Here is a 24,410-nt window from a genome sequence, read left to right on the forward strand (position 1 = left end):
AGAGTTTCAATTTTTATTTATTTTTTTTTTCCTTTCTCTCTCTCTCTTTTTCTCCGTTTAAAAGCTATTTGTTCCACGTGCGGTGGTCCCACAGCGTCCCGCTGCTCCCGCTCTGCCCCCGAGCGCACCCAGGGTGGTGGGACACGGTTCTTTTTCTTGGCGAGGCGCTTTTTTTTTTTGCTTCCACAATCACACGAACTGTAACAAGCTTTACAAGAAAACACTGGCGAGTCCCGAGGTCTGGCAGCAACCTTTTTCTGAGCGGGCCAAGGGCAGGAGGTTCTCCCTTCCCTTCCTCCTCCTCCATCATACGTGTCCTTCACCCTCTTTGTCTTCAGCACTGGGAGTTTTGGGTCCCTTTTCACAAGCTGCTTTCTCCGCTGCTTTTTCGACACCGGTTTTGCTAGCTGCTTCCTAGAAAATAGAAAATAAAGCAATCGGAGTTGGAAAGGGAGTGTAGATACCAGGGAGGGGAGCTATAGGATGAAGGGGAAGGGTTTGACCCTGAAAGAGGGGAGATGGAGCTGAGATGTGGGGAAGAACTTGTTTGGTGTGAGGGTGGTGAGAGCCTGGCCCAGGTTGGCCAGAGAAGCTGTGGCTGCCCCATCCCTGGAGGGGCTCAAGGGCAGGTTGGAGGGGGCTTGGAGCACAAGGAGAAAGGTCTGGAGAACTTATGAGGGGCAGATGAGAAAGCTGGGGATGTTCAGCCTGGAGAAAAGGAGGCTGAGTGGAGACCTTGCTCTCTGTGACTCCCTGAAAGGAGGGTGTAGCCGGGGGGGGGGTCGGTCTCTTCTCCTGAGTAACAGGCAATGAGACAAGAGGAAACAGCCTCAAATTGCACCAGGGGACATTTAGGATGGATACTGGGAAAAATTTCTTCACAGAAAGGGTTGTCAAGCCTTGGAAGAGGCTGCCCAGGGATGTGGTGGAGTCACCATCCCTGGAGGTATCTAAAAGCTGGGCAGACATGGTGCTGAGAGACATGGGTTAGTGGTGGTTTGGGCAGTGTTGGGCTGATGGTTGGACTTATTGATCTGAAACATCCCTTCCAACCCAGAGGATTCTATGATTCTCTAAGGCAGCAGCATCTGAGCAGAGATACGGGACTGAGCCACGGGTGCAGCCATACACCTGGCCGTGGGTGCAGGAGAGGAGCACTATGGCTCGGCAGAGCCTTCACATCTGCTCCAGCAGTGACTGTCCCCATCACGGCCACCTGCATGAGCCAACAGTGCCAGCAGCCGGCTGGGACGGCTCTGCTCCCTGCCCCGAGCCGGTGACCCCAGCACGCTGTACCCCAGGGCCCACTCACTTCTTCCACAGCCTCAACCCCAGGCACTGGTTCAGAAGATTATGCTAAAAATGACCCGCACGGACAACTTGCAAAGCCGTGTCCTCTCTCGTTACAGAACACCGGGTTTTGTTGAGAGGAATTTTGGATGAGAGCCTTGTGACCACACAGCAATCGCTCCGTACGAGCAGGGGAGCAGGTATTGCCTTACCAGCTTCAGGAAATCCATACCATCATGTCTCAAAATACCCTTGGCCTTGCCAGAGACAGGATGACATTTCATTTTACCAGTGACCAGGAGGTCATCAACGGTCACTAGCTGGGAAAAGCAAAATTAAGCACAAACGCCAACCCTGTCATCAGCCCTGGGGAGCTCGCACTGCAGATACTTTTATTGATGACTGAGCACGATGGCAGCACAGAGACCAAGAAATACACCGCTTCTTCCCACTGCAGCATCCTCTCTCTCTCCATCCTGAACCTCATTTATAATTTACTTGGTTTTAACCCATCTCTTCTCATCACAAACCCTCTCGAGCATCCTTCAGCGGGACCTGCTGGATGGGCAAAAACGGGCAACACGCACCTTTGCATCCCTCTCTGCAAACTTTGTGAACATGTTGGCGTAGATCCTCCGGTCCCGCTCGTTGTGCTCCTTTGTTTTTTTCTGGCAAACGGAGATCTGGGATTTCGCTGCTTTGTTCTGCGGATTCACTTCCAGCACTTTTTGAAAGTCACATTTTGCCAGCTCAAACTCGTTCATCAATAACCTGGCTTCGCCCCTCCGGTACAAGCCCTTCTCGTTGTCCTGGTCCAGTCCCAGTGCCTGGAAACACACAGACCCCCATGGATCTTGGGGCTCCCCAAAAAGATTCCCTTATGGTCAAAGCCTTGTTAAATCTGCCAAAATTAGGACGAGGTGGCTTCAAGTCTCCAGAGCACCTGCATCTTGCTCGACAAGAATTGACTTGTCTCCATCAGCAGTTGTCGCGTCATTAATACAGTTTAGTTACTTCTCCTTGCTCAAAAGCCCTCGAGAGTGGCTGAGTCGGTGGGAGACAAACCCACAGACAAGAAATTGAGTGTAAACACTAAATCTGAGCCCAGAGGAGCATGGGGAGCTGGGAGGCAAAGGAGCTGATGGATTAAATGTGGTTTTGTCTCCCTGCTTTAGCAATGACATTATTTTCCTTTAGTAAAAGCCACTTGGGCATCTCAGAGATGATTCACTTTTAAATTAAGGCAACTAGCTTTACTATATTTCCCATATGTAAGACACTTAAATTTAAGCCTTCTGCAGAAGAATTAACAGTCTGTGACAAAGACAAAGTTGCAGAACTTTTAGGGAATGGCAAAGCCCCTCCCAGCCCTCAATGGACACGGAGACGCTGCAGCTCCAGCAGAGACTGCACCCAGCGCCCAGATCCAGCCCGGGCAGACCCAAACAGCATCCTACGGCTGTCAGACCGTGCAGAATCCATCCACGTGGATCTGGCTTGGGAAGAAAAGCTGTTGTGAGCTCATGCCCAGGTGGATTTTGAACTCCAAAAAGCACTTTTCCTCCCACAGTCTCTGAGAACACAGCGCCCGTGGAGACTCCCGAGGTGCAGAGAAGGGATGCCACCATCCAACTGCCACTTGGAAATGGCTTCTTGTACGAAAAGAAATTTAAAAATAAACCCCAAAACTCCTAGTGAAAACAAGCAGGAGGAGAGCATGCTCCCATCCCCAGGGCTTGTGCGCCTCTACCTTATCACAGCACTCGACGGCTTTGGCGTACTCTCGCAGCTTCAGGTAGCACATGGCCAGGTTGAGGAAGGCAGCCAGGAGGAAGGAGTCGGAGGCTTTCGACTCTTTCTCAGACAAGCCGTACTCCATCTCCAGCCAGGACACGATCTTCCCATACTGGATAACCGCCTGCAGGTATTTGCCTTCCTGGGATGGAGCAAAGAAGAAGAGGCTAGAGGAACCCGCGCCGACAACACCCGGTCTGCTCCCGAAACGTCCTGCAAACACGTTACAGGTTTAATGTGGTGTGTTAAATCAATGAATGAAAAGGGGATGCCGAATACCTACAAACACACCGGGGCTTGGCTGGAGCTGCTGGTGTGCTGTGAGAAGTCATGGCAGAGCTTGCATTTCTCCTCTGTGCAGAGCAGAGAAGGACTGGGATGACCCAGCCTGGCATGAGGAACCCCAAAGCTCCTCAGCATCAGCCCTGGCCACATCCACCCCTGGGAAGCGCCCGATCTACCATCCCGCTCGGCAGGGAGTGCACGAGGGCAAGGCAATGCCAGGAGAGGAGGAGGTATCTCAGGGTGTGAGAAAAAGGCAGAGGACGGGCAGGACTCGCCTTTCCCAGTGCTGTCTGGGGGGACACGGCTTCTCCAACACTGGTAACTGCCCAGCTGTGTACCCAAGAGTCACCCCAAATTTATTACCAGCTCCTTGCCCTGCCTCCGCCATCCTCTAATTTACAAACCTTGAAGTACATCGTGCCTTTCTCCTTGACGATGGCAGCCTGCTCCAGCTTCTCTTTGGTGTCCATCTCCCACGACTCCTTGGCCTGCAAAAAAACAGTCAGAGCAATCCCAGTGGAACACAGCAGCACCACACGGCTTTCTAGGACTGCTCCTTAATGAGGGTCAATCATAGAATGGTTCGGGTTGGAAGGGACCTTAAAGCCCCCCCAGTGCCACCCCCTGCCCTGGGCAGGGACACCTCCCACCACAGCAGGTTGCTCCAAGCCCCCTCCAACCTGGCCTTGAACCCCTCCAGGGATGGGGCAGCCACAGCTTCTCTGGGCAACCTGGGCCAGGCTCTCACCACCCTCACACCAAACAAGTTCTTCCCCACAGCTCAGCTCCATCTCCCCTCTTTCAGTGTCAAACCCTTCCCCCTCATCCTCGGGCTCCCCTCCCTGATCCAGAGTCCCTCCCCAGCTTTTCTGGAGCCCCTTTAGGGACTGGAAGGGGCTCCAAGGTCTCCCTGGAGCCTTCTCTTCTCCAGGCTGACCCCCCCCAACTCTCTCAGCCTGTCCTCACAGCAGAGGGGCTCCAGCCCTCCCAGCATTTCCGTGGCCTCCTCTGGCCCTGCTCCAACAGCTCCATGTCCTTCTGCTGTTGGTGGCCCCAGAGCTGGAGGCAGCACTTGGAGGGGGGCTTTCTGGGCTGCCAGTACACGTTGCTGGGACCTGTGGAGCTTCTCACCCACCAACACCCCCAAGTCCCTCTCCTCAGGGCTACTCTCCAGCCATTCTCCGCCCAGCCTGGATCCGGGCTTGGTGTTGCCCCAAGACATGTGCAGGACCTTGCACTTGGACTGGTTGTACATGATGAGGTTCACACCATCCCACCTCTTCCAGCAGCTTTTTTCATTTGAGGGGCTGGGGAAGAGCAAACACCCAGAGCAGACCCGGGATGCAGACCTGGAGCTGAGGGCAAGCCCTTTACAACAGAGAAACTCCCACCAGATCTGGGACTTCACCCTGAACAAGGTGGTTTGTCCAGCGCAACCCCACAAGGATAGAAAAATCCAACAAAAAATGAACCCCAAAAAGGGGAGAGGAGGGGGGGAGAAGACATCCCCCAGCAGAGAGGGGTGCAGGGTCTCCCTGCTCAGTCCTGCTCCAGCCAGGGTGATGGGGTGGGGAGGGTACCCAGCTGGGGATGTAGCACAGCAGCACCTGCCCCATCCCGTGGGCATCTCCTGTATCCCAACCCCAGCATCCCCACAGGCACAGCCAGCTCAGCGTGCCTGCTGAGCTCCTTGGGGCCAGCTGGCCAGACATTAACGTGTATCTGTACAGCCCGGAGGGGAAAAAAAAAAAAGGGGGAAAAATTAAAAGGAAAAAAAAAAGGAAAAAGAAAAAGGAAAAAAAAAGGAAAAACAACAAAAAGGAAAAAAGAATAAAAACAAAAAGAGAAAAAAGAAAAAGAAAAAAATCAGAAGGGAAAGAAATAAAAAGAAAAAAATAAATAAAAGGGAAAAAATAAAAAAAGAAAGTACAAAATGAACAAGGCTAAGAACAAATAAGAGAACCAGCCTTGGACCCAGGCCAGAAAAATAAAACAAACCAACAGAGAAGAACAAATTAAGAACACAGAGATCCTTGGTGACGTATCCACTTCAGCAGGGGCCGGGGCTGCAGCCACGCCAGGGACAAAGGGTGGACGCTGCGAAGGGACCCGGGGAGGGAGCAGCGTGTTCCTGCCCTCACCTTCTCAAAGCTTTTCAGCGTCACCTCGTACACCAGCTCCGCGTTCGCCTGGATCCCGTATTTCGGCTTCCCCGCCTCCCCAAAGCCGTACCTGCAAAGGCAGCAAGAGGCTGTCAGAGGGGGACGGGGGCAAATCTTGATTTCGGCTGCGTTTCGCCAGAAACACACACCCAGGCTGTTAATTCCAGTTTCACACCCAGCTCTGCAGCTTTCTAACATTTTGGGACCAGGGTGATGTTATTCTCTGCAAGCAAAGATATCTAATGCGTTATATACTGTTAAAATTATATACAATGCTATATAAGTTATATATACACATGTGTGTGTTACATATAACGTTATATATAACATTAATTAATACTATGCATTATATACTGGGAATCATCCTTCCCGGCTTCATCAAATCCATCTTTTTATACAGGTTTCTCTCCAGTCTAAGGACCCAGCCCTGGGAGACGATTTCCCTTTCAGCCACAGGACCCGGATAAAACCCTTTTACCTGATTTTTAAAGCATCCCAAGATTCCTGCCTATATATCACCAGTCACTCTTGCCATCCCTGCTGGCATTGCTAACCCGAAGCTCTTCTGGAGAGTCCTATTTTTGGGATCATCATCTTCCACCAGCGTTGAAACAACCTTAGATGCTGAAAGCCTAAAACACAACGGGATCCCCATGTGGATGCTCCTTACCGTGGCCCGAGGTAGAGGATGCAGTGTTCCCCCCTCTGCATCTTCTCCAGGGCTTTGTCGATGCCAATGGGGATGTCATGGTCCTCCCCTTCACCCACCACGAACTTGACATCTTTGCAGTCGAACCTGGTGCCGCCGCAGAATCCTTCCAGGTGAACTGCAGGGGGGGAGAAGGGATGGGGTACGATCACACCCAGAGCCACCAAGACAAGGTGGGCTCCAAATAAAGCATCTCGTCAAACATCTCATCAAATCTCCCAAAATCCAGCAAAGCCTCCAGCCCCAGAGGGGGGAAGACACGGGGCTGGGGGGAGCAAAGGAGCCCCGGGTGAGCAGGGAGGGATGGGGAGAGCTTGGAAGCATTGCTGGAAAGCAGGACAGGCCTATCTCGTCTAACCAAGGACCAGACAACAGATAAACATCGTGACTAATATGTTCCCCTCGCGCTCAACTGCAGGAGTCAAGTCTTACTGGAACTGGATATTGCTCCTGGCACGCCGCCACGCGGAGTTTATCACGGCGATTACAAACCTCCTATACAGCGCTATACCGCCTCGCCTCCTACCTCCACAACAAGGCTATGTTCTCCTGCCTCTAAGAACTCAAAGTACAAGATAAACATTTTTTTTTTTTTTTTATTTTTCAACCAATAACCGTGCTGTTCCAGCCCCAGACGCTGGCAGAAAAGCAGCCAGAGCGGACACCGGGTACCTGGCACATTCACCACCTGGTACTCCTTGGCTGGGTTTCCACAGCGAGATTATTCTTTATTTATTCAAACCTGAAGATGTTCCAAGGCTTTGGGGACAGTTTTATGTTCTTTGCTCCCTGCTCGCAGGGTACAGGGCATACACGTGCAGGGAGGTATAAAGTAAAAGCAATTTAATAAGGAACTCCTATGCAAAAAAAAGTAAAAACAAACAAAAAAAGCTAATTTGAAGAGGAAAAAATCATGGTAGGCGCCACAGCTGTGCAGCCTGGAAGGACATGAGCTTTACTTTTGCAGAGCAGAGAGAGGAGACATTGCCAGTGCGAGTGCTGCTGGAGGGGGGAGAGGAGGGGTGCTCGGAAGGAAACCCACCCTCGAGGCCGGGGGCTGCTCTCAGAGCCCCCCCAGCACCGTGTGGAGCTGCAGGATGTGACTCCAGCTACTGGGGGGCACCACGCATCTCGCCCCGGGTGGTGGGAGGTGAGCGCAAGGCGCAGCTGAGGGGGTCCAGGCTGAAGGAAACCTGCCCATCTCTGCCCCACGGACATTTCCCTTCCCCAGGACACACCAAAAGTCACTGGGATGAGACGCATCGACTGAGTTCCTTTGTTCCCAGGGCAGGTCCATTAAACCCCACTGTGACACAGCCGAATTCTCTCCCCACTGCGGAGACAGGACACTGTGCTCTGCCTTGTCACCCCCCCTCCTGCCACGGATGCCACACTGGGACTCAAGGCAGAGCAGAGGATGCTCAGGTCCTTAGGACACATCCTGCATCCATCACCAACGTGCAGTGACCACGAAACTCAAGCTGGTGCATGCTCACCCAGCTCAGGACAAGGATAAAAGGCAAATCCAGCTGCTCCGGGGCTGAGCTCTGCTTTTTGCACCACCCAAACCCAAGCTGGCTATTTCCTTAAGCACAGGAAAGCAGAAAATCCAGCCTAAAATACAGGAAACCCAGCACTGTGACATCTCCCTGCGTGCTCCCAGTGATTGTGGATCCACAATCCCAGACCCCAGAAGCAGTTCTCCCAGGCTCCTCTGTCCCCAGTGCAATGCTGGGAGGAAGATCCCGCTTAAAAAAAACCAAAAAAAACCCCAAAAACAACAACAACAAAAAGAAGATCTCACTTTAAAACAGGAGGCAGAGGAGGATGCTGCACTCCAACCCTTTGAGGAAAGTTTCACTCTATCTTAATTGCCCATAAAACACACCGGGCAAAGAGGGAGGGGGGAGAAAAATCTCTGCTCGGGTTTCCAGGAGCAGGTCAGCTGGCTGCAGTTGCTCTTGGATTACAGGGGGAAAAAAAAAAAAAAGAAAAAAAAAAAAAGCCGCCGAAGGAACATCACTCCGGTTGCAGCCCTGACTTATTGTTCTCTCGGTGCCTGCAGCGATTTTGTTTTTGAAGAGCTGAGAACAGAGTGTACCGAGTGCGGCTGGCACACGAACTTGATGTGCTGACAGCAATTTGTACTCAGATTAAAAACGGAGGAGGAGGAGGAGGAGGGCGGGGGGGGGGAAGGTTGTAACAAAAGCTGGAATGCCAGATTTCGATTGCAGCCCGTGTTTTGGGGACCGGAACTGCGAATTGGGGTCTGTAAAATTTTAAACTTATCAAAACGCATTCAAAACTCCAGCCTCGGAGATGCTCGCTCCTGGAAGCCTGGTTTCTTCCAGCCTAATTCCAGCGGCGATGCCTCTCCCAAACACATGGCTGAGATAAACCATCGCTGCTCCCCTGGGTAGATGCCAGGTCCCCGTGCTGCTGGGGTGGGCTGCTGGGGTGGGCTGCTGTGTTGTCCCCAAGGCTGCTGTGTTGTCCCCAGGCTGTTGTGCCATCCCCAGCACAGTGCCCACCCTAAATAGCACTGCGTTGTTGTTTTTTTTTTAAAAAAAAGTCTATTCCTACCCAAAATCCTGGCTGTGAGGCTGCCAGGTTGCCTGGTGTTGCTCCACCCCATCCTCTTTCATGGGGATGTACCTAAGGGTCTCCGATCCCGGGATGTATAGGGATATACAGGGATGTATAGGTCCAAAGGAATTCAGTGCTGCAGGGGGAGAGGGAGCGTCTGGCAGGGCAGGGGGTCTGCCAGTGGGATCAGCCAGCATTCCTGATCTCTGCCCCACACAAGTGACACGGGATCACCTCCGAGGACACCCGTCTCCGTTATTTTGACCCCACGTGTTCTTTGCTCCAACGGCTGCTTCTCTTTGAAAGAGGTGAAGCAGCAGCTCTGGGGGGGGCATCAGGCATACGAGGAGCATCACTATTTGGCTCCTTATGTGCTTGCAGAGAGAGAATTCCTGGCTCATGTGTCCCCCCCCACCTCAACCCCCTCCTGAGCCATTAAAGCACCCAGAAAACTCCAGCTGCAAAGGGAACAGCCACAGAGGGACCTGGGCTCTCCTTGGGCACAGCGCTGGCTGTATCACCCTCAGACCTAGTCAAAATAAAGAGGAATGCTGGATCCATGATGATTTCAATTATATTTAGTCTTTTAGTTTAATCTTTAGGGTAGCAGAGCCGGCTTGAAGCTCGGCTTGCAGCTGGTCCCCAGCTACGATGCTCACTGCAGGAGAGGCAGACAGTCGAGTCTGAGTCAAAAACTCATTTTTCGTTTAAAAAAAGCCTTTTTAGAAGAACCAGCCGTTCAAGGCGGCGAGCTTTATGAGCTGTCACAGCTCAGATCCAATTTCTCCTCCACTAAAGGGAGTTAACCTTTGCGTACGGAAGCTCTATAAGGGAGAAAAGAAAGTAAATGCCTCCCGTACGGAGTGAGCTCCGTGTCTGTGGCCGAGTGGTTCTTGGAAAGGAAAAAAAAAAAAGAGCCTGGCCTTCCCCATCCAGCTCTGCTAAATGCCTGCTGGCCAGAATGGGAAAAGCATGACAGGACCCGAGTTCATCATCCTCAGGCATCGGCTGAGACCACCCCGGCCTCAGCAAACCCTCTGTATTCATTTCCTTTCCCCCTCCACCAGCAGCAGATCCTCTGGCTGCAGGGGGAGGAAAAGCAATTCTGCAGCAGCTGCAATAAACCCCACCAAAACGACAATCACTGCAGGAACAAGGAGGCCAAAGAAGCTGCCGAGCTCTTGTGCTGGTGCCCAAAACGCTTGGCAAGGGATGCCATCCAGGGAGGATGTCCCGGCTACTGATGCTTTCGAGGCAAGACAGAGCTGGTGTGGGTTTTGGCAGCCGGTTTGGGCACTGCAAAGGATGCCAAAGGGTTGGAGGAGACGGCAGAGCCCCAAAAACCTGGTGGGGTTTGCTCCGTCCATCCTCCCCTGCCCCAGGCTGAGCAGCACCGGGGCTGGCAGGGATGTGTTTGCCAAGCGACTAAGAAAACAGAGGGCAGGTTGTATTCGAGTGGTCACTCCATCATGGGCTGGCTGCTCCCCTGGCTTGAGGTTTTCCAGTCCACCCTCCTGGCCAGTAGCTCTGGCAGAGCCACCCCCGGGGCTGTGCCAAGGAGCAGCATCCCCAGGTGGGCAGAGAACCGCTGCTCTCCCAGCCCCTCTCCATCCCGTCCGGGCTGGATGTACCTGCATCCCACCATGACACACGGCCACTGACAGTGCCCACAGCTCCTTCTAGGGGGTGGTTCCAGGGCAGGGTCACCCCTTCAGCCCCCCACCCACCACCTAGGGACCCACACTCACTTTCCACCGTAGCACCTTCGTTAGGGTTGGAGTAACCTTCTCCCTTCCTCTTAATCCTCCGGATTATCCCTCCATCCTCAAACAAGTCCTCGCCTTTGAAGTCAAGCAGCTCGACCTAAAAAAAAGAAAAAAATTTAAAAAAAAAAAGTAACACTAATAAAGAAAAGGTGGGCAGGGCTCAGGGAGGGGGAAAGGAGAGGAGAAAAACAACAGAAATGCCACAAAGCAGCAGTTCATCCTCCGGCTGGAGAGCCAAGCCAGCTAATTCTCCATTCAGCTGACGAGCAGAAGTTGCCCATAAAAGCCAGCTCCAAGCCACAGCATAATACACCCGATTTATTAGAAATTGGGACACATCCAGTACCTGAAGCGTAACACAAAGTAACAGTAAAAAAAAATAAGTTTATTAAGCCTGTAAGGGTACAACACGGCCGGTGCTGGAAGATGCTGTGAAAGCTGCCCGGGACCAGCGTGGGCAGGAGTGTCCCCTTTATTCTGACCAGCTCTGACCCACAGCTTAGTCCCCGCTGGACTTGGAAGGACTAAGCCTTAATTTAGGACAGACCCATTCCTCCCTCCCCACCGCTGTGTCCCGACAGGCCCTGCCTGGCCAGTGCATGGTGCCAAAACCTTGGCTTTCCTTCCAGCCCCGCGGCACTAATCGTTTTTTAGCACCCGGAGGCATTTCCCAGCCGCTTTCTCCTTCCCATGTACATTTTTAAAATGGGGAATCTGCCCGCTCCCCACCCCCTGGCACCGGGGCTCTCCCCAGCCGGAGTTTCAGTCCCAGCCTCCCAGCTCAGACACACATTTCTGAGAAAACCCTGGCAGCTGTTCCTGGAGCAGAGGGACACGTTTCAGGAATTCAGGCTGGGTTGTTTTTTTTTCTGTTGTTGTTGGTGGTGGGGTTTAATTTTTGGGGTTTTTTTTATGTCTGAGCTGGCTAGCAAGGCAGAAAGGGAGCAAGCTCATCCACGTGCTGGCGGTACGTACCTCGAAGAAGAGGGTGGCATTGGAGGGGATTTTGGGGGCACTGCCAGCAGAGCCGTACGCATACTCAGGTTTGCAGAGCAAGTAGCAGATCTCCCCCTTCTTCATGGTAGCCACCCCGATGTCCCATGCCTTGATTACCTGACCTAGGAGAGAGGCAGACATCAGGCTGGTGGGAGCAAGCGGCAATAAAAACTCCAGCCTGGGTGCTACAAGGATGGCACCCCCAAAAAACCCACCTCTAGAAGTTATTTAAGGCAGGGCTGACATCATCTATCTGTCCTGCATCAGGGTCCTACCTCCCAGGAGCATCCCACCCTCAAGAACCCCAGCCCCCCAGGAGCATCCCACACTCGAGCATCCCAGCTACCCAGGAGCATCCCACCCTCCAGCATCCCAGCCCCCAGCAGCATCCCAGCTCCCCTGGAACATCCCACCCTCGAGCACCACAGCTCCCCAGGAGCAGCCCACCCTCGAGCATCCCCATGGATGGGTCCCCTGGACCAGGCTCACCCTTGCCCAGGCTGAAGACAAAGGGCTCGTTCCGATCGCGGCTGGAGTCAAATTTTTTACCATTGGCCAGTTTGCCTTTGTAGTGGACGTAAACCTTGTCCCCGATCATGGGAGACTCATCTTCGCTCCCGGGTCGCTTAATTATCTAAGAGACAGAGAAAGCGGCCGTGAGAAGGGAGGCCATGGGACAGCTAAGGACACATATGGAAATAGATATACAGAGAGATAAACACACATATATGTATTTTTATATATACACACACATGCATATTATCTATACACACCCATATGTATACACACACACGCAAATATATATAAAAAAATATATATATGCAAATATATATAAATAGATATACACATGCATATGTACACCCCAGTGCTGCTCTAAACCAAAGAAAGGCCTGAGGGGGAGTCATTCGATTTGTCCTTCCATCAGCCCCTAAAAATAACCCCCGAACCGGAGGCACGGGACAGGGCTGGGAGCAGAGACCTGCCCGTGCTTTGCGGAGGTGGTCTGGATAAACACCGCCGCTCGAAACCCGAAGCGAAGGCAATTACTCTCGCTTTCTGCCCGTACGCATTTTACTCGCAGGGGTGTGTCATTTCACTACTCGCCTCTTGTCAACACTTCTTTTTTTTTTTTGAATGCTACAGCCTGGAACAAGCAGTTCTCGAGCCGAAGATGGAGCAGGGGAGGATGCTATTCTTAGAGGAAAGGTCCTATTCAACTGGAGAAGAGCAAGCGCTGGAGAGCAGAACTCTCCAGAAACGGCCCTGAATATGAAAAAAGGGGTTGTGGAGCAGACGGGATGACCTCAGTAATGTGCTCTTTCTAATGTCTGTGAGTCACATACAAAAATGCTTTGTGGATTTACAGCTAATAATCTGATTAGGAAACACAATAGCAGCAAAATTCACTGAGCAGCCTGAACCCATCACTCTTAAACACCGCTCCATCCTGCTTTAGTCCAAGTGATGCTCACCTCCTTTGCCTTTCAAATACAACAATAACAAAAAAAAATCAGTCCTGGAAGTACTACCTGACCCCAAGGGCTGGGGACGCAACTCACTGATGTGACCCTGCACCCCAAGATGCAGAAAGAAAGGTAGGACCTGCCCCCGGCAGCCCCCCTCACCTTCAGGACCCCTCGGTCTCGAGCTGGCGTGATGTCCTCCCCGCGCTCGGCCAGAGCCGCTGCCTGCACCTCCCCTTCGCTCTTGGTGGCCTCATCAGTGGTCATGGTCTCCTCGCATAAGCCCTGGACCTGGGGAGACACAGCACGCACCCCATCAGGAACCCGGGAGGGGGTGGAAGAGGAAAGGGTTAAGAGGAAAATAAGCAGCAGGAAGCACTGAGCACATCTCAAGTGGAAAATCCCTTCCCAGGGACCACAGGGCACAGGAAACCCTGATGTGTGACACCATGACACCAGCCTTGCCCATCACCAGGGGACAGCCCCACGGCTTCATCCGGCCACAGCGATAGGGATGCTACTGGGGGTCCCCAACCTTCACCTCCAGCCTCCCTAGGCCAACGCCGCACCCCGGGAGGTGGCCCTGGCAACCTCAGAGGCTGCCCCATCCAGTTTTACCCAAAAAAGCTCCCAAACCCAAAAGGAGGTAACAAGGGTGCCAGGTGACCGACTCCTGACACCTGGCGAGATGTGGAAACTCTTCTCAGGGTGCTGCACCTAAACCACCCGCATCTTCTGCCATGACGCTCTGCCCAGCACCTACTTTGAGGCAGGATGGGCATGGAAACCCATCTCTCATGGTTTCACCTGGGATGGAGTTAACTTTTTTACTAGCAGCTGGTGCAGGGCAATGTTCTGGATACGGGATGAAAAATTTTGGGATAGCGCCAGTGGTTTTGGTTATTGATAAGCTCTCAAGGCCTTTCCTGCTCCTCACACCACCCCACCAGTGAGCAGGCTGGGGGGGTACAAGGAACTGGGAGGGGACACAGCCAGGACAGCTGACCCCAACTGCTCAAAGGGACACTCCATGCCACAGAATGTCATGCTCAGTGTATAAAGCTGGGGGAACGAGGAGGAAAGGGGGAATTTTGGAGATATGGTGTTCATCTTCCCAAGTGACAGAGCCCTGAACACCCGCCAGTTGATGGAGAGCAGGGAATTAATTCCTTGCTTCACTTTACTTCCATGTGTGGCTTTTTCTCTACCTCTTAAACTGTTTTTAGCTCAACCCACGAGTTTTTCCTCACTTTTACACTTCTGATTCTCTCCCCAATCCCAAGAGAGGGGAGTTGAGTGAGCAGCTGCGTGGTTCCGGCTGGGGTTAAATCTACGTCGGCAGCATCGAGGGCAGCCCCAAAGCCAGGGGAGATGAAAGTGCTCGTGGGCAAGAAGCAAAGGGCTGATGGCCACCAAGCTTCACCCATGCCTTCCGGCTCACGTCGAGGTGGGCACCCCCTGGGTACAGGTGCTAGAAATCTGTGCACCAGGCTAGCATTTGCCTTCTGAGTTATTTTATAGAGTGTATTATTATTTTCCACCAGGAACTACATATTTGTGAGAGATTCTATTATTTGGAAAGCAGCACCTCAACCCCAGGCAAACCTGGCTTTCTCTTGCCCCCACCCTGAGAACACCCCAAAAGGAGAGAGCAGGCTCCAAGCCTGGGGCAAGCAAAGCATTACCCCATATGGAGACACCTGAAGGCACAGCATCTTCTCCAAAAACTAAAGCAAACCCAACACCAAAAGAATCCCAACTATTTGGGTGGCTAAAGAGAAAATCCACAGCAAGACTTGAAGAAATTTTGGGGGGACAAACCACACTCCCAACATCACCGCATGAGCAGTCAAGGTGCCAGAAAAGGCAGGTTTTGAGTACAACACGGACTTTTTCCAATGATGCCTGGTGCAAAGAGAATTGCCCATGGTTTAAAAGAAAAGCATATTTCCTGATGATTTCCTTCAGACTGTGAGGCTATTTTGGTAGCCGTGCTGCTGCGCCACACGTAATCAAGGAAACATGTGACGGAGAATTAGAAAGCGATGGGGTTTTTAAGACATAAACCAGATCTATTAAAGCCACTCTAATTGCGAAACTTTCCCACAGCCCTTGGTGTGGAAGCTGATGTTAACCAGCAGGAGAAACTGTTCATTCGGGGGATTAAAAAAAAAAAAAAGAGCAAAGGAAGGATGTTTTCAGCTCCAAGGGCAGATAAGTCGTGCTGCAAGAAGAATTGCACTTCTCGCACCCGGGTGGAAAGGGAAGAGCTGGAGCCCGGCCCCCCTCCGCCCCCCAGCACAGGAAGCCACCGAGACACAAAGAACCCTGCAATGGAAGGAGCATGCAGAAAAAATAAGGGAACTACTTGCTGCAGTGCCCAATTATCAGAATCTTCAGGGTAGTATTTAATGAGATTTTGTGCCTGCTCCCTCTCCCCTGCTCTGCTGAGGTTTCGGATGGGAACACCTGAAAAAAAAAAAACAAAAACCAAAAAACAACCCACTAAAAAAGGCAACTTTGGTGGTGAGACTCGTCATCTTGTGGGTATTTATAAGTTGGAAAACCTGCCGTTGGTTACTTCGGGTGCTGAGATGGTCTCCAAGCCACCATGATCTACGCTGCCTTGCCACCACCATGGTCATCATGTTGGAGATGAGTGAGGAGGTGATGGTGCCCATCACGGCATGGGCACACCACCAGCACCATGCCCTGGCTCAGGGCTTCCCAGCACAGATCCTGTGCAGCACCAGGGATACAGCATCCAAAACCCATTTATTAAGGACCAGGAGAAGACCCAAAATAAAGGGAAACAGCTTGCAAAAGAAGTGCCACCTCCCAGGGCAGAACCTCCCGAGGTCCACCAAGCAGCCACCGCCAGGACACAGAAGACGGACGGATGGGGAGGTGCTGGCTCCAGCTCGCCGGTTGCTAAATCCCACCAAGAGACATCTAAAAATATATCATACGCATCCTTCTCATTATTTTTTCTACGTAAGCAATTAGTGGAGTCATCCAGGGAAGCTGGCCAAGGCGAGCGGGAGGGGAGATGCTCTGCGTCAGAAGCAGTGGGAGGGATGAAGCCCACAAGACTGGCTATTAACGTTGTGGTCCACGTTATGAAAGAGCTCGAGACTCCTCCGGCCAGCGAGAACGGCTCCAACTAGGTTAGAGAAAAAGCTCGTGGCGCTCCCGCTTATCTTCGGCTTGGAGCAGCAGGAGGAGGCTGGCTGGGGTCCAAAATCCCAATTAATTTGAAACAAACAGTTGTAGGGAAGAAAAAAAAAATATACGAAATATATCTGAGATGTCCCAAGATTTAAATACCAGGGAGCCAGGGGCTGACACTGAGAGTTTGCTGGAGGCAAACCAGAGGGAAGGGATTCCTATCCACGGAGAATAAAAGCGATGGGAAGGCAATTAAAGAAATCCAGAGCACACCCCAGGAAAAGCGCACACAGGCAACAGGGCGGTTTTGCATGTTTTGGGGCAATTTTGAACGGTTCGGGCAGTTTAGCACAGCTTGATTCTTCGCGTCCTGAAGCAAAGTCCCTTGCAGGAGCCTGTAAACCCCAAAAATGCCTCTGCTCAAGCTCTGAGCCCAACACCGGGGTCTGGTCTGTGCCACCACCCGGGCACGTTGCGGCTGCAGGGACCCAGAGCTGCCACCTCCTCCCTCCACAGCCCCTGCAAAAGGGCCAGGTTATTCCTCACCATCAAAGGAAAGGGTTTGGGGTTTTCACTTGTTTGCTTTTAATCTGCCCCCACTCTGTGGGATGATCTGAAAATTCACTCTAGCTGTTTAATCCGTAATTTAAGAGCTATAATAAACAAGCTTAAAAATCCAGAGGTTTCCGCATCTGGACACAACCTCTCCTCCAAGTGCAACTATTTCAGTGTTAATTAAAGTGAAATAGATTAAAGAGCTTCTAGCTGAGCAAAGGAGGAGGTTGGCGAGTCCGGGGGACTCCTACACGTGCCCAACGTGCTTCGCTCGGGCCGGCACATCCCGACCCAAGGTGCTGGCGCACGCCTGCTCTCAGTGTCCCTCTGAATTAATATAAACTCCTGGAATTGCCCAAAAGCACCAAGAGCTGCACCTTTCCCTCTTGCAAAGTCACCCTCTGCCCCAGTGTGGCTGCAAGCATCACTCCCCTCCTCTAGAGGCTGTGACCGATACCCTCGGGCAAACGAAGCCACGATCAATGCCCACGAGCAATTAAGTCGCCAGCAGCGTCTACAGCTTTGTCCCTGCCTTTAGCACTCCCATATAATCATTAATTCAGCTGCTGCTTCAGAAAATATCCATTCTGTGGTTTTTTGTCTATTTTGTTTAAAAGCAGGTCTGACAAAAGGCATGTATCTTTCTTTTTTTAAGCTGGGCAGCGGCTGGTGTCTTCCCCCACCTTCGTTATCCGCTGCCTGTTTTTCAGGCTGGCTGCAAGCGATGCCAGGAACACGCTCATGGAAAACCAGCAAGGGGAGCATCTCAAAACCTTTTCCCCCTTCACCCAAAACCCTTTCTAACGATGATCTTTGCAACCAATTTAAAAAAAAACAAAAAGCAAAAAAACAAAAAACCTCAAAACCTCTTCTGCGGGAGGATGCACGTCGTGCAACCCCAGCACACGCTGCAGAGAAATCCACGCCATAAAAACAAGCCATTTATATTATTCTTTTTTTTTTTTTTTTTTTTTTTTTAACAATCCCCTCTCCACACAGATGTTGTTATCTTCCAGCCCGGAGAAAATAGGAGAAAAATTCCAAGCGGAGAATGGGATGCAGATGTCTGACCCCAGGCTGAGGACAGACAGGTATCGCACATGCTAGGGTTTCACCAAGCACACCATCCCGAGCCACGTTTCCTAGAAATCGGCATACCAGGAATTTGCCAGCTCCAAATGGAAAGTTCATGCCGCAGATCCCTCCCAGGGGCCTCGTGGGAAGGGAGAGGGAAAGGGGGAGGCAGCAAGAGAAAGGCTGGGGAGGACTTGGAGAGGGTCTCACCTTGTCACCACGCAATTGCTGGAGAAGGTTTGAAGGTCCAGGAGGGTCTGGGGAGGTGTCCACCCAGAGACACGGTGGGGCTTTCACACAAATAGCTGGTAAGAAGAAAGGAAAAAATATTAAAAATTATAAAAATATAAATTATAGATAATATATTAAATATATAAAATAAACACCACACATGCTTGATTCTACAACAGGATTTAAGAAGGAGGGAGAACTGAAATGGCAGTTTTAAGCCACAGATCACACTACACCACGGTCAGAAAGGGGTGATAAGATCATGGACAAAACCTCCCGTGGCAGCTCCTCTGCTCCCCGCAGCCACGGGAAGACGCTTTGACTCGCTCTTTCCATAAAGCAGCAGTTAGCATCTTACCATCAGCTAAAAAAAAAAAAAAAAAAAAAAAAAAAAGAATAAAAAGGCTATCTTCTGTCCAACTTTTTTATTGACTGTTGCTGAAAGTCAGGATGAAAATTAACAGGATGGAAAAATAAGAGCTGACTGCTCTGGGGTTTGTTTTTTTTAAGACCCACTTAGCACAAAGCACTTTTGCTTCCACAGCACCACAACAGCCCTAAAAGCTTCAAGATTGCAACACAGGAGGGAGTTTTCTTTAAAATGCAAAGGTCAAGCTAAAACCCAATGGATCTAAATGCACTGGGAAGGAGATGGGGGCCACAAATCCGGGCCAGCGTCACCCCAAGTCCTGATGAGCCTCACCCCAAATCCCAGCCCCTCAAGCCAGGGGACGCACCTCCAGCCTCCAGCCCCAGCACACCCACTGACAGATAATGAAGAACAACCCAATTAGCACAGCAACTGGGCTCTCTGCACCATCCCACCGTGGTTTCGCTTCTCCCTCGATGGTGAAAACAATTTTTTGTAATAAAATACCTACTTACTGAACAAAGCGTCCCTGGGCAGCAGGAGAGGGGGAGACCAGAGCAGCGATTTTGCCCCAGACACTGGTGCTTTAACACTTTTGCCTGTGGAGCAGAGACCCAGAGAGACAGCGTTTGAGTCGGAAATAAATTATTTTTTTTTAAGATAAAATTACCTTCTTAAGCCTGACAAGGCAGTTCCACGTAACCCTCAACTCCATCCCAACACACATAGATGCACCCAGACATCGAGTACCACTTTTCACACTTGTACATCACAACTTGAATTAAAAATTAACTTTTTTTTCCCCCCCCCCTTAAAACAAACAGGGAAGCCATAAATTGGAGTTATCCCTAGCTGAATAAGACTCACATGGATTGATTTACTTCTGAGCGTTGTGCAAGCAGCTAACATCCCGACGGGCCAGTCATGGCAACTTTTATTCAAACAATAAATAAATGAAAAAAAAAACAAAAACAAAAACAAAACGCAAACAAGTGGTGCTTTAATTGCTCGGCACCCTGACGAACCTCCATCGTGCCCAGGGTGAACCGTGACTCACCGGGGAGCGAAGCGAATTCCCCGGGCTCCTTTATCCACGGCCGGTCGCTGCTCCAGGGTTAACGCCTCCTGCCCATGGAGACCCTGGTACCCCCCGGTACTCCCCCAGCATCCCCCTGAGCATCCCAGTGCCACCCACCTAGTGGTCTTGCATCCCCTTCTGCCGCCCTGGAGAGGGATGCAGTCACCTTTACCCTCATCCACCTCCCGAAGACCAGAGGATACCAGTACAGAAGCAAAAGGAGACTTTTTTTAAGCAATTAAAAGAATAACGAAGGGAGAAAAGGAAACTACTGCATGCGGCTAACTTAAATACAGCGGCATGTGTTCCCGTCACACTTGCTTAATCATTTTGCCTAGCTAATATTTTTAAGCTTCTGAAGTGGTTTTACTTAAGATCCAAGTCATAACTGATTTTTTTTTTCAATTTTTTTTTTTTTTCATTTTAAAGATGTTGAATAAGAGGCTGCCCTCGAGTTTCAGCTGCAGCGAGAGGAACAAGTGAGCAGGACAGCTCACTGCTCCCTGCCAGAATAAATATTTCAACAGCAAGCAAGATGGGTTCAGCCTGTCCCCGCATCCCCTGGGAGCGAGGCGAGCGCACCCTCACCAGCGACGTGCAAAAGACGTTCAGAAAGGGGTTGGATTTTTTCCCCCCCTCCACAGTTTACAATATAAACCCATTGAAAAAAAAAATCTGGCTCTTTCACTGGTTATCTAGCCAGGCATCAGCGAGGAAATGCTCGCTCGGTGTTTTTTTCCAGGTTGCTTCAAAATAAGAAATTGCACAAATAAAGCTCTTCTAGACTCGACCCTCTCATGAGCATCCCATCAGCTGCCCGTGGTCCATCCCCTCCAGGGTAGGTACCCAGAGACATAAAAACCCTCAGCTTTAATGTGAAATGGAATTTAAAAAACAAAAAAGAGCAATATATAGATATTTTTTCCCCTCCTTTATTCCAAAAGACAAATATATACTGGGGAAGGCAAAAGCCCATAAACATTTATGGGTTGATGCTCAAACATTTATGGGTTGATGCTCTTCCAAGGGGAGAAGGTGCCAGGGACGGGATGCGGTGGAGGGTTTTTTTACACGCTGATGCTCTGCAGCTCCTATCCCGCCTGCCCCCAAAGCCATCCCTGGCCCCAGCGACGATTTTGGCTGCTCCCCCCACAAAAATCATGACAAGCCTCTGCCATGAGTGGCATATCCCAAAAATACTGGAAAAAAGAAAACAGGAATGCCAGAGCCAGCAGCCCATCGGCAGGGAGAGCACCCATCCCGTTCCTGGAGGGGCTGACACAGCCTGAGAGGATGGCAAAAAAAAAAAAAATTAAAATATAGTAATAATATGTGTATAAATAGCTGTTCCACACCTGGCTGGGGCTTCTTGGGAGACAGCTGGCGGAGGGGCCAAGCACAGCATCCTAACAAGCTCCGGGGCCATTATATACAGAGGCTCACGTAACAGCGGGGAATGCAATTTCCTAATGCTTTCATAAATTAGGATTATGTAACTGGAGGGGGGGGGAGAGAAAAAAAAAATAATAACAACAATAATATAGCCAAGCAGGTTATATAAGCCATCTTTAAAAGTGAGAAAGTACTTGACATCCCACTACCCACTCCTTGGCACCCTCTAACTGTTTTTTTTTTTTTCCCTGGAAAATGAGCAGGCTCCTTTCATCGTGTCTCCTCTCCTGATCAAAATAACAGGGAGGACAGACCCGGCCACGGGGGTGGGGGAGATGGTTTGGGGACATTGGAAAGAAAATATTCCCCCTCTGGCTGTTAAATGTGAAGTTCCCCTCCCCGTAGGGCGCATCCTGGTAAAGACTGGACCCCTCCACGGGCAGCTCGGAGCATCCTCCTGGCAGCGGCTCCGCCAACGCCGAGCAAACTCAATTTTAAGAGACAGCTTGGGGGAACTAAAATAAATACAAAATGGGAATAAACAAGAAACGCCTTGTTTGCCAATTCTGATCTAATTTAGCCTTTTCTCCAGAATAAACCCGACAATTAAAACTTGGATTTATTTAATATTTTCTTTATTTGTTTGTTTCAATTTCTAAAAGCATCGCATTGCTTACAACAGGTTTAGGGGTTTCTCCAACAAGCTTTCAGCCAGGTGACCCCTCCAAAGGGCAGCACACCCCCCCAGCAGTGGAAATGCTGGATTTAATCCCTCATTCCCCATCCACAGGGGGCTCAGCAGCATCTCCAGAGCCCCAGTGCCGAATTCCAAGGGGGGGGATCCCCAACTGGGCACCCAGCACTGCCGCCGGCACCCAGAAATAACCCGGCACCCAAGACCTTTTTTTGAAGCACCAATGGTCTATAAATGCCAAATTATATCAGGCAAACGGCAATTCCTGGCAGGTTGTGAAACACCAGCCCATTAATCGGGATTTCTTGGAGGGGACGAGGAAATGCCAAAGCGACAGAGGGGGACAGGGACCACCATCGCTGGGGGATACTGAGGGATGCAGGGGCTCAGCGCCAGCGGGGCCAAGGGGTGCCAAGACTTTGGGGTCACAGCCCAGAAATGATGTTATGGGCAAACAAGAAGAGGCGGTGCCTCCTAGAGCTCATTTTATTTAATTACCTGATTAAATTGATCATGAATCAAAAAATACCTGAAACAAGTATACTTTAAATGATGCTAATTTTCTAAAAGCGATACTACTAATTATGAAAACGGGGCATCACAGGCAGAACACAACTTAATTGCCACCCCTCATCATCCCACCTCCTCACTCCTGACAGTTATTTTACTACCGTTTTCCTAATTTTCCAACACACTCGCTTGCAAAATCAGAAATCCTTACTTCAATCACGGTTACTGCTTATGGAAAAAGCTCGTCGGCTCCATGACAAACAAACTACACGAACAATTTGTACATTAGAGCACTCGCAGCCATTCCTTTACACCCACAAATGTACAGCATTAAAATAAAAATAATTAAAAAAACAACCAACAACTTGCTAAGTAATTTCTTATTTCCCTGTGATATACATGACAGTAGTGCGAGCTCCGCAGCTCCCTCAAGGGGCTGTAATAACTTTATATAAATATATAGAAGTGAGAGCAAATATAGAATAAAGTATTATATAGTTTAAAAGCATAAATAACGGAGAACAAATTATTCTCCAAGTGCTTTACAGAATATTTCCCCCACCAAGCAAGCCCAGGGAGCTGCAGCTGGACAGAGGGGGGGGTCCTGGTGCTGAGCATCTCCAGCCTTACAGCAAAATTCCTCCTGCAAGCCCCTAATTAAAACACGCCTAATTACACAGCAGTGATGTTCCTGAAGGATGTAGTTTAGTTTTTACTCAGGAATTGTCCTTATTTTCTGGCCCGTCCCAGCGGGAAAGGACCTCAACATAATTCCAGCGTGTGCTGAGCAAATACAGCCTTGGGAAGCTACGATTATTTGCTTTTACTATTTTTTAAAAAGAAAAAAATAATTGTGCAAGTTCTCATCCCGGCAGACACCTCCGCTCTGGACAGGATGGGCATCGTGAGCAGCCCGCATCATGCCAGCCCTCCCTGCCCCAAACCCCTCCATCCTCCAAACCCAAAACCCCCAAGACCCCACGTCTCATCATCCCAGCGAGTTTCAGCAGAAGCGAGAACTTTTCCACCAACTCCCCAGAAATCTGCTTTTTCTCCCTCCTCACACCATCACCCATCTTCTCCAGCACAAGCCCCACCTGCTTCATCAGCCCAAAATCCCCCTACAATGCTCCCAGCCACCCCTTCCTCCACCAGCACCCCATCACCTCTGGCTCCTGTGAGCACCCAGCTCCATCGCACCCTCATCTTCCTCCCGCTGTGTCCCAGGGGTTCATCCTTCATGCCACGGAGATGAAGACCAGTATCCCACTGAGGACCCCAGCATCCCTGACAAGGGACCCCAACATCCCACTGAGGACCCCAGAATCCCCCAAAAGAGACCCCAGAATCCCCAAAGAGGGACCCCAGAATCCCCAAAGAGGGACCCCAGAATCCCAGCTGCCAAACTCTCAGCACCACTGGGACATTGTCCCTGCCCAGCCCCACGGTCCTGGTTGACCCCTGGCCAGCGGTGGCCATCGTTCCCTCAGCTTTGGTGGCATTTCTGTCCCCCCCCAGCAGCTCTGTCCCATCTCTAGGATACTGGGGTGGAAATAAAACCTGAGCACCTCTGAGCACAGCACCGCCACACGACCCAAACCCGGGAAAACAGCCCATAAAAGCCAGACACAGGCTCTGTCTGACAAATTTAGTGACTTTTTTCCTCCCCCAGCTCTTCTTGGGGCAGGAGGGACACAGCTCCCCCATGTTTTAAAGGAAGGAGCAATTTGTACTTTCAACTTCTCTTTTTTTTTTAACTTGCAATCCCACTTGCCAGGCTGGATTTGATGTCCCTGCGATGTCCTAAATCCACCTCAACAGTTTAACAGCTCATTACGGGGAGACATCATTTAAAATCTACCTTTCAAACCCAAAAGTACCAGCTCCTGTTTTTTTTTTTATTATTATTATTATTCATTTTTAAAGGTGGTTTGTTTTTTTTTTTCCACTGGCAGCAGCACGGTGGCACAGCAGGGACAGAAACACAACTGCAGCATCCGAGCCCCGGCTGGGAACCAGGGGACGATGGATGATGGATGTATCCCCCCCCTCCCTCCCCAAGCTCTTATAGCTCATCACGGAAAATACTCTTTCCTGGTAAGAAAAATCACCCGAATGTGCATTTTAAAAAGAGAAGCTTTGAAAGAGGTTTTGTGCCCCAAGAGGAGAGGGAAAAGAGCAGGAGCTTAAAAAAAAATAATTCACATTTACCTTCTGCAATCACTTACACGCACCCCAAATGAAACCCTAGGTTTCTGGGTATACACCCCAGGGGGGTGGTTTTGGG

General features: G+C 50.6%; 2 protein-coding genes across 5 annotated transcripts in view; both read right to left on the bottom strand.

Moving 5' to 3' along the window:
* FKBP5 (FK506 binding protein 5) overlaps window positions 1-24,410 on the bottom strand; it is a 25,247-nt gene continuing 837 nt past the window's right edge. Inside the window, exons 2-13 of one of the 3 annotated variants that reach the window (XM_014953636.1) lie at window positions 18,965-19,048; window positions 18,059-18,153; window positions 13,214-13,342; window positions 12,078-12,222; window positions 11,568-11,710; window positions 10,575-10,689; window positions 6,202-6,358; window positions 5,511-5,601; window positions 3,774-3,857; window positions 3,041-3,226; window positions 1,878-2,117; window positions 1-414 (exon numbers count right to left, since the gene is read on the bottom strand). In XM_014953636.1, coding sequence (XP_014809122.1) covers window positions 307-414; window positions 1,878-2,117; window positions 3,041-3,226; window positions 3,774-3,857; window positions 5,511-5,601; window positions 6,202-6,358; window positions 10,575-10,689; window positions 11,568-11,710; window positions 12,078-12,222; window positions 13,214-13,318 — 1,374 coding nt within the window. In that variant the 5' untranslated portion in view covers window positions 13,319-13,342; window positions 18,059-18,153; window positions 18,965-19,048 and the 3' untranslated portion in view covers window positions 1-306. Of the gene's footprint in view, window positions 415-1,877; window positions 2,118-3,040; window positions 3,227-3,773; window positions 3,858-5,510; window positions 5,602-6,201; window positions 6,359-10,574; window positions 10,690-11,567; window positions 11,711-12,077; window positions 12,223-13,213; window positions 13,343-15,419; window positions 15,521-18,058; window positions 18,154-18,964; window positions 19,049-24,410 lie in introns of those variants that run through there. The other 2 variants (XM_014953634.1, XM_014953635.1) reach the window with 2 other exon arrangements.
* CLPS (colipase) overlaps window positions 18,967-24,410 on the bottom strand; it is a 20,479-nt gene continuing 15,035 nt past the window's right edge. For both annotated transcript variants that reach the window (XM_014953641.1, XM_014953642.1), the window contains one exon: window positions 18,967-19,048. The gene's annotated coding sequence lies outside the window, so the exon portion shown is untranslated. The remainder of the gene's footprint in view (window positions 19,049-24,410) is intronic.

This window comes from Calidris pugnax, unplaced genomic scaffold (assembly GCF_001431845.1).
Source record: "Calidris pugnax isolate Ruff unplaced genomic scaffold, ASM143184v1 scaffold245, whole genome shotgun sequence".
NCBI lineage: Eukaryota > Metazoa > Chordata > Aves > Charadriiformes > Scolopacidae > Calidris > Calidris pugnax.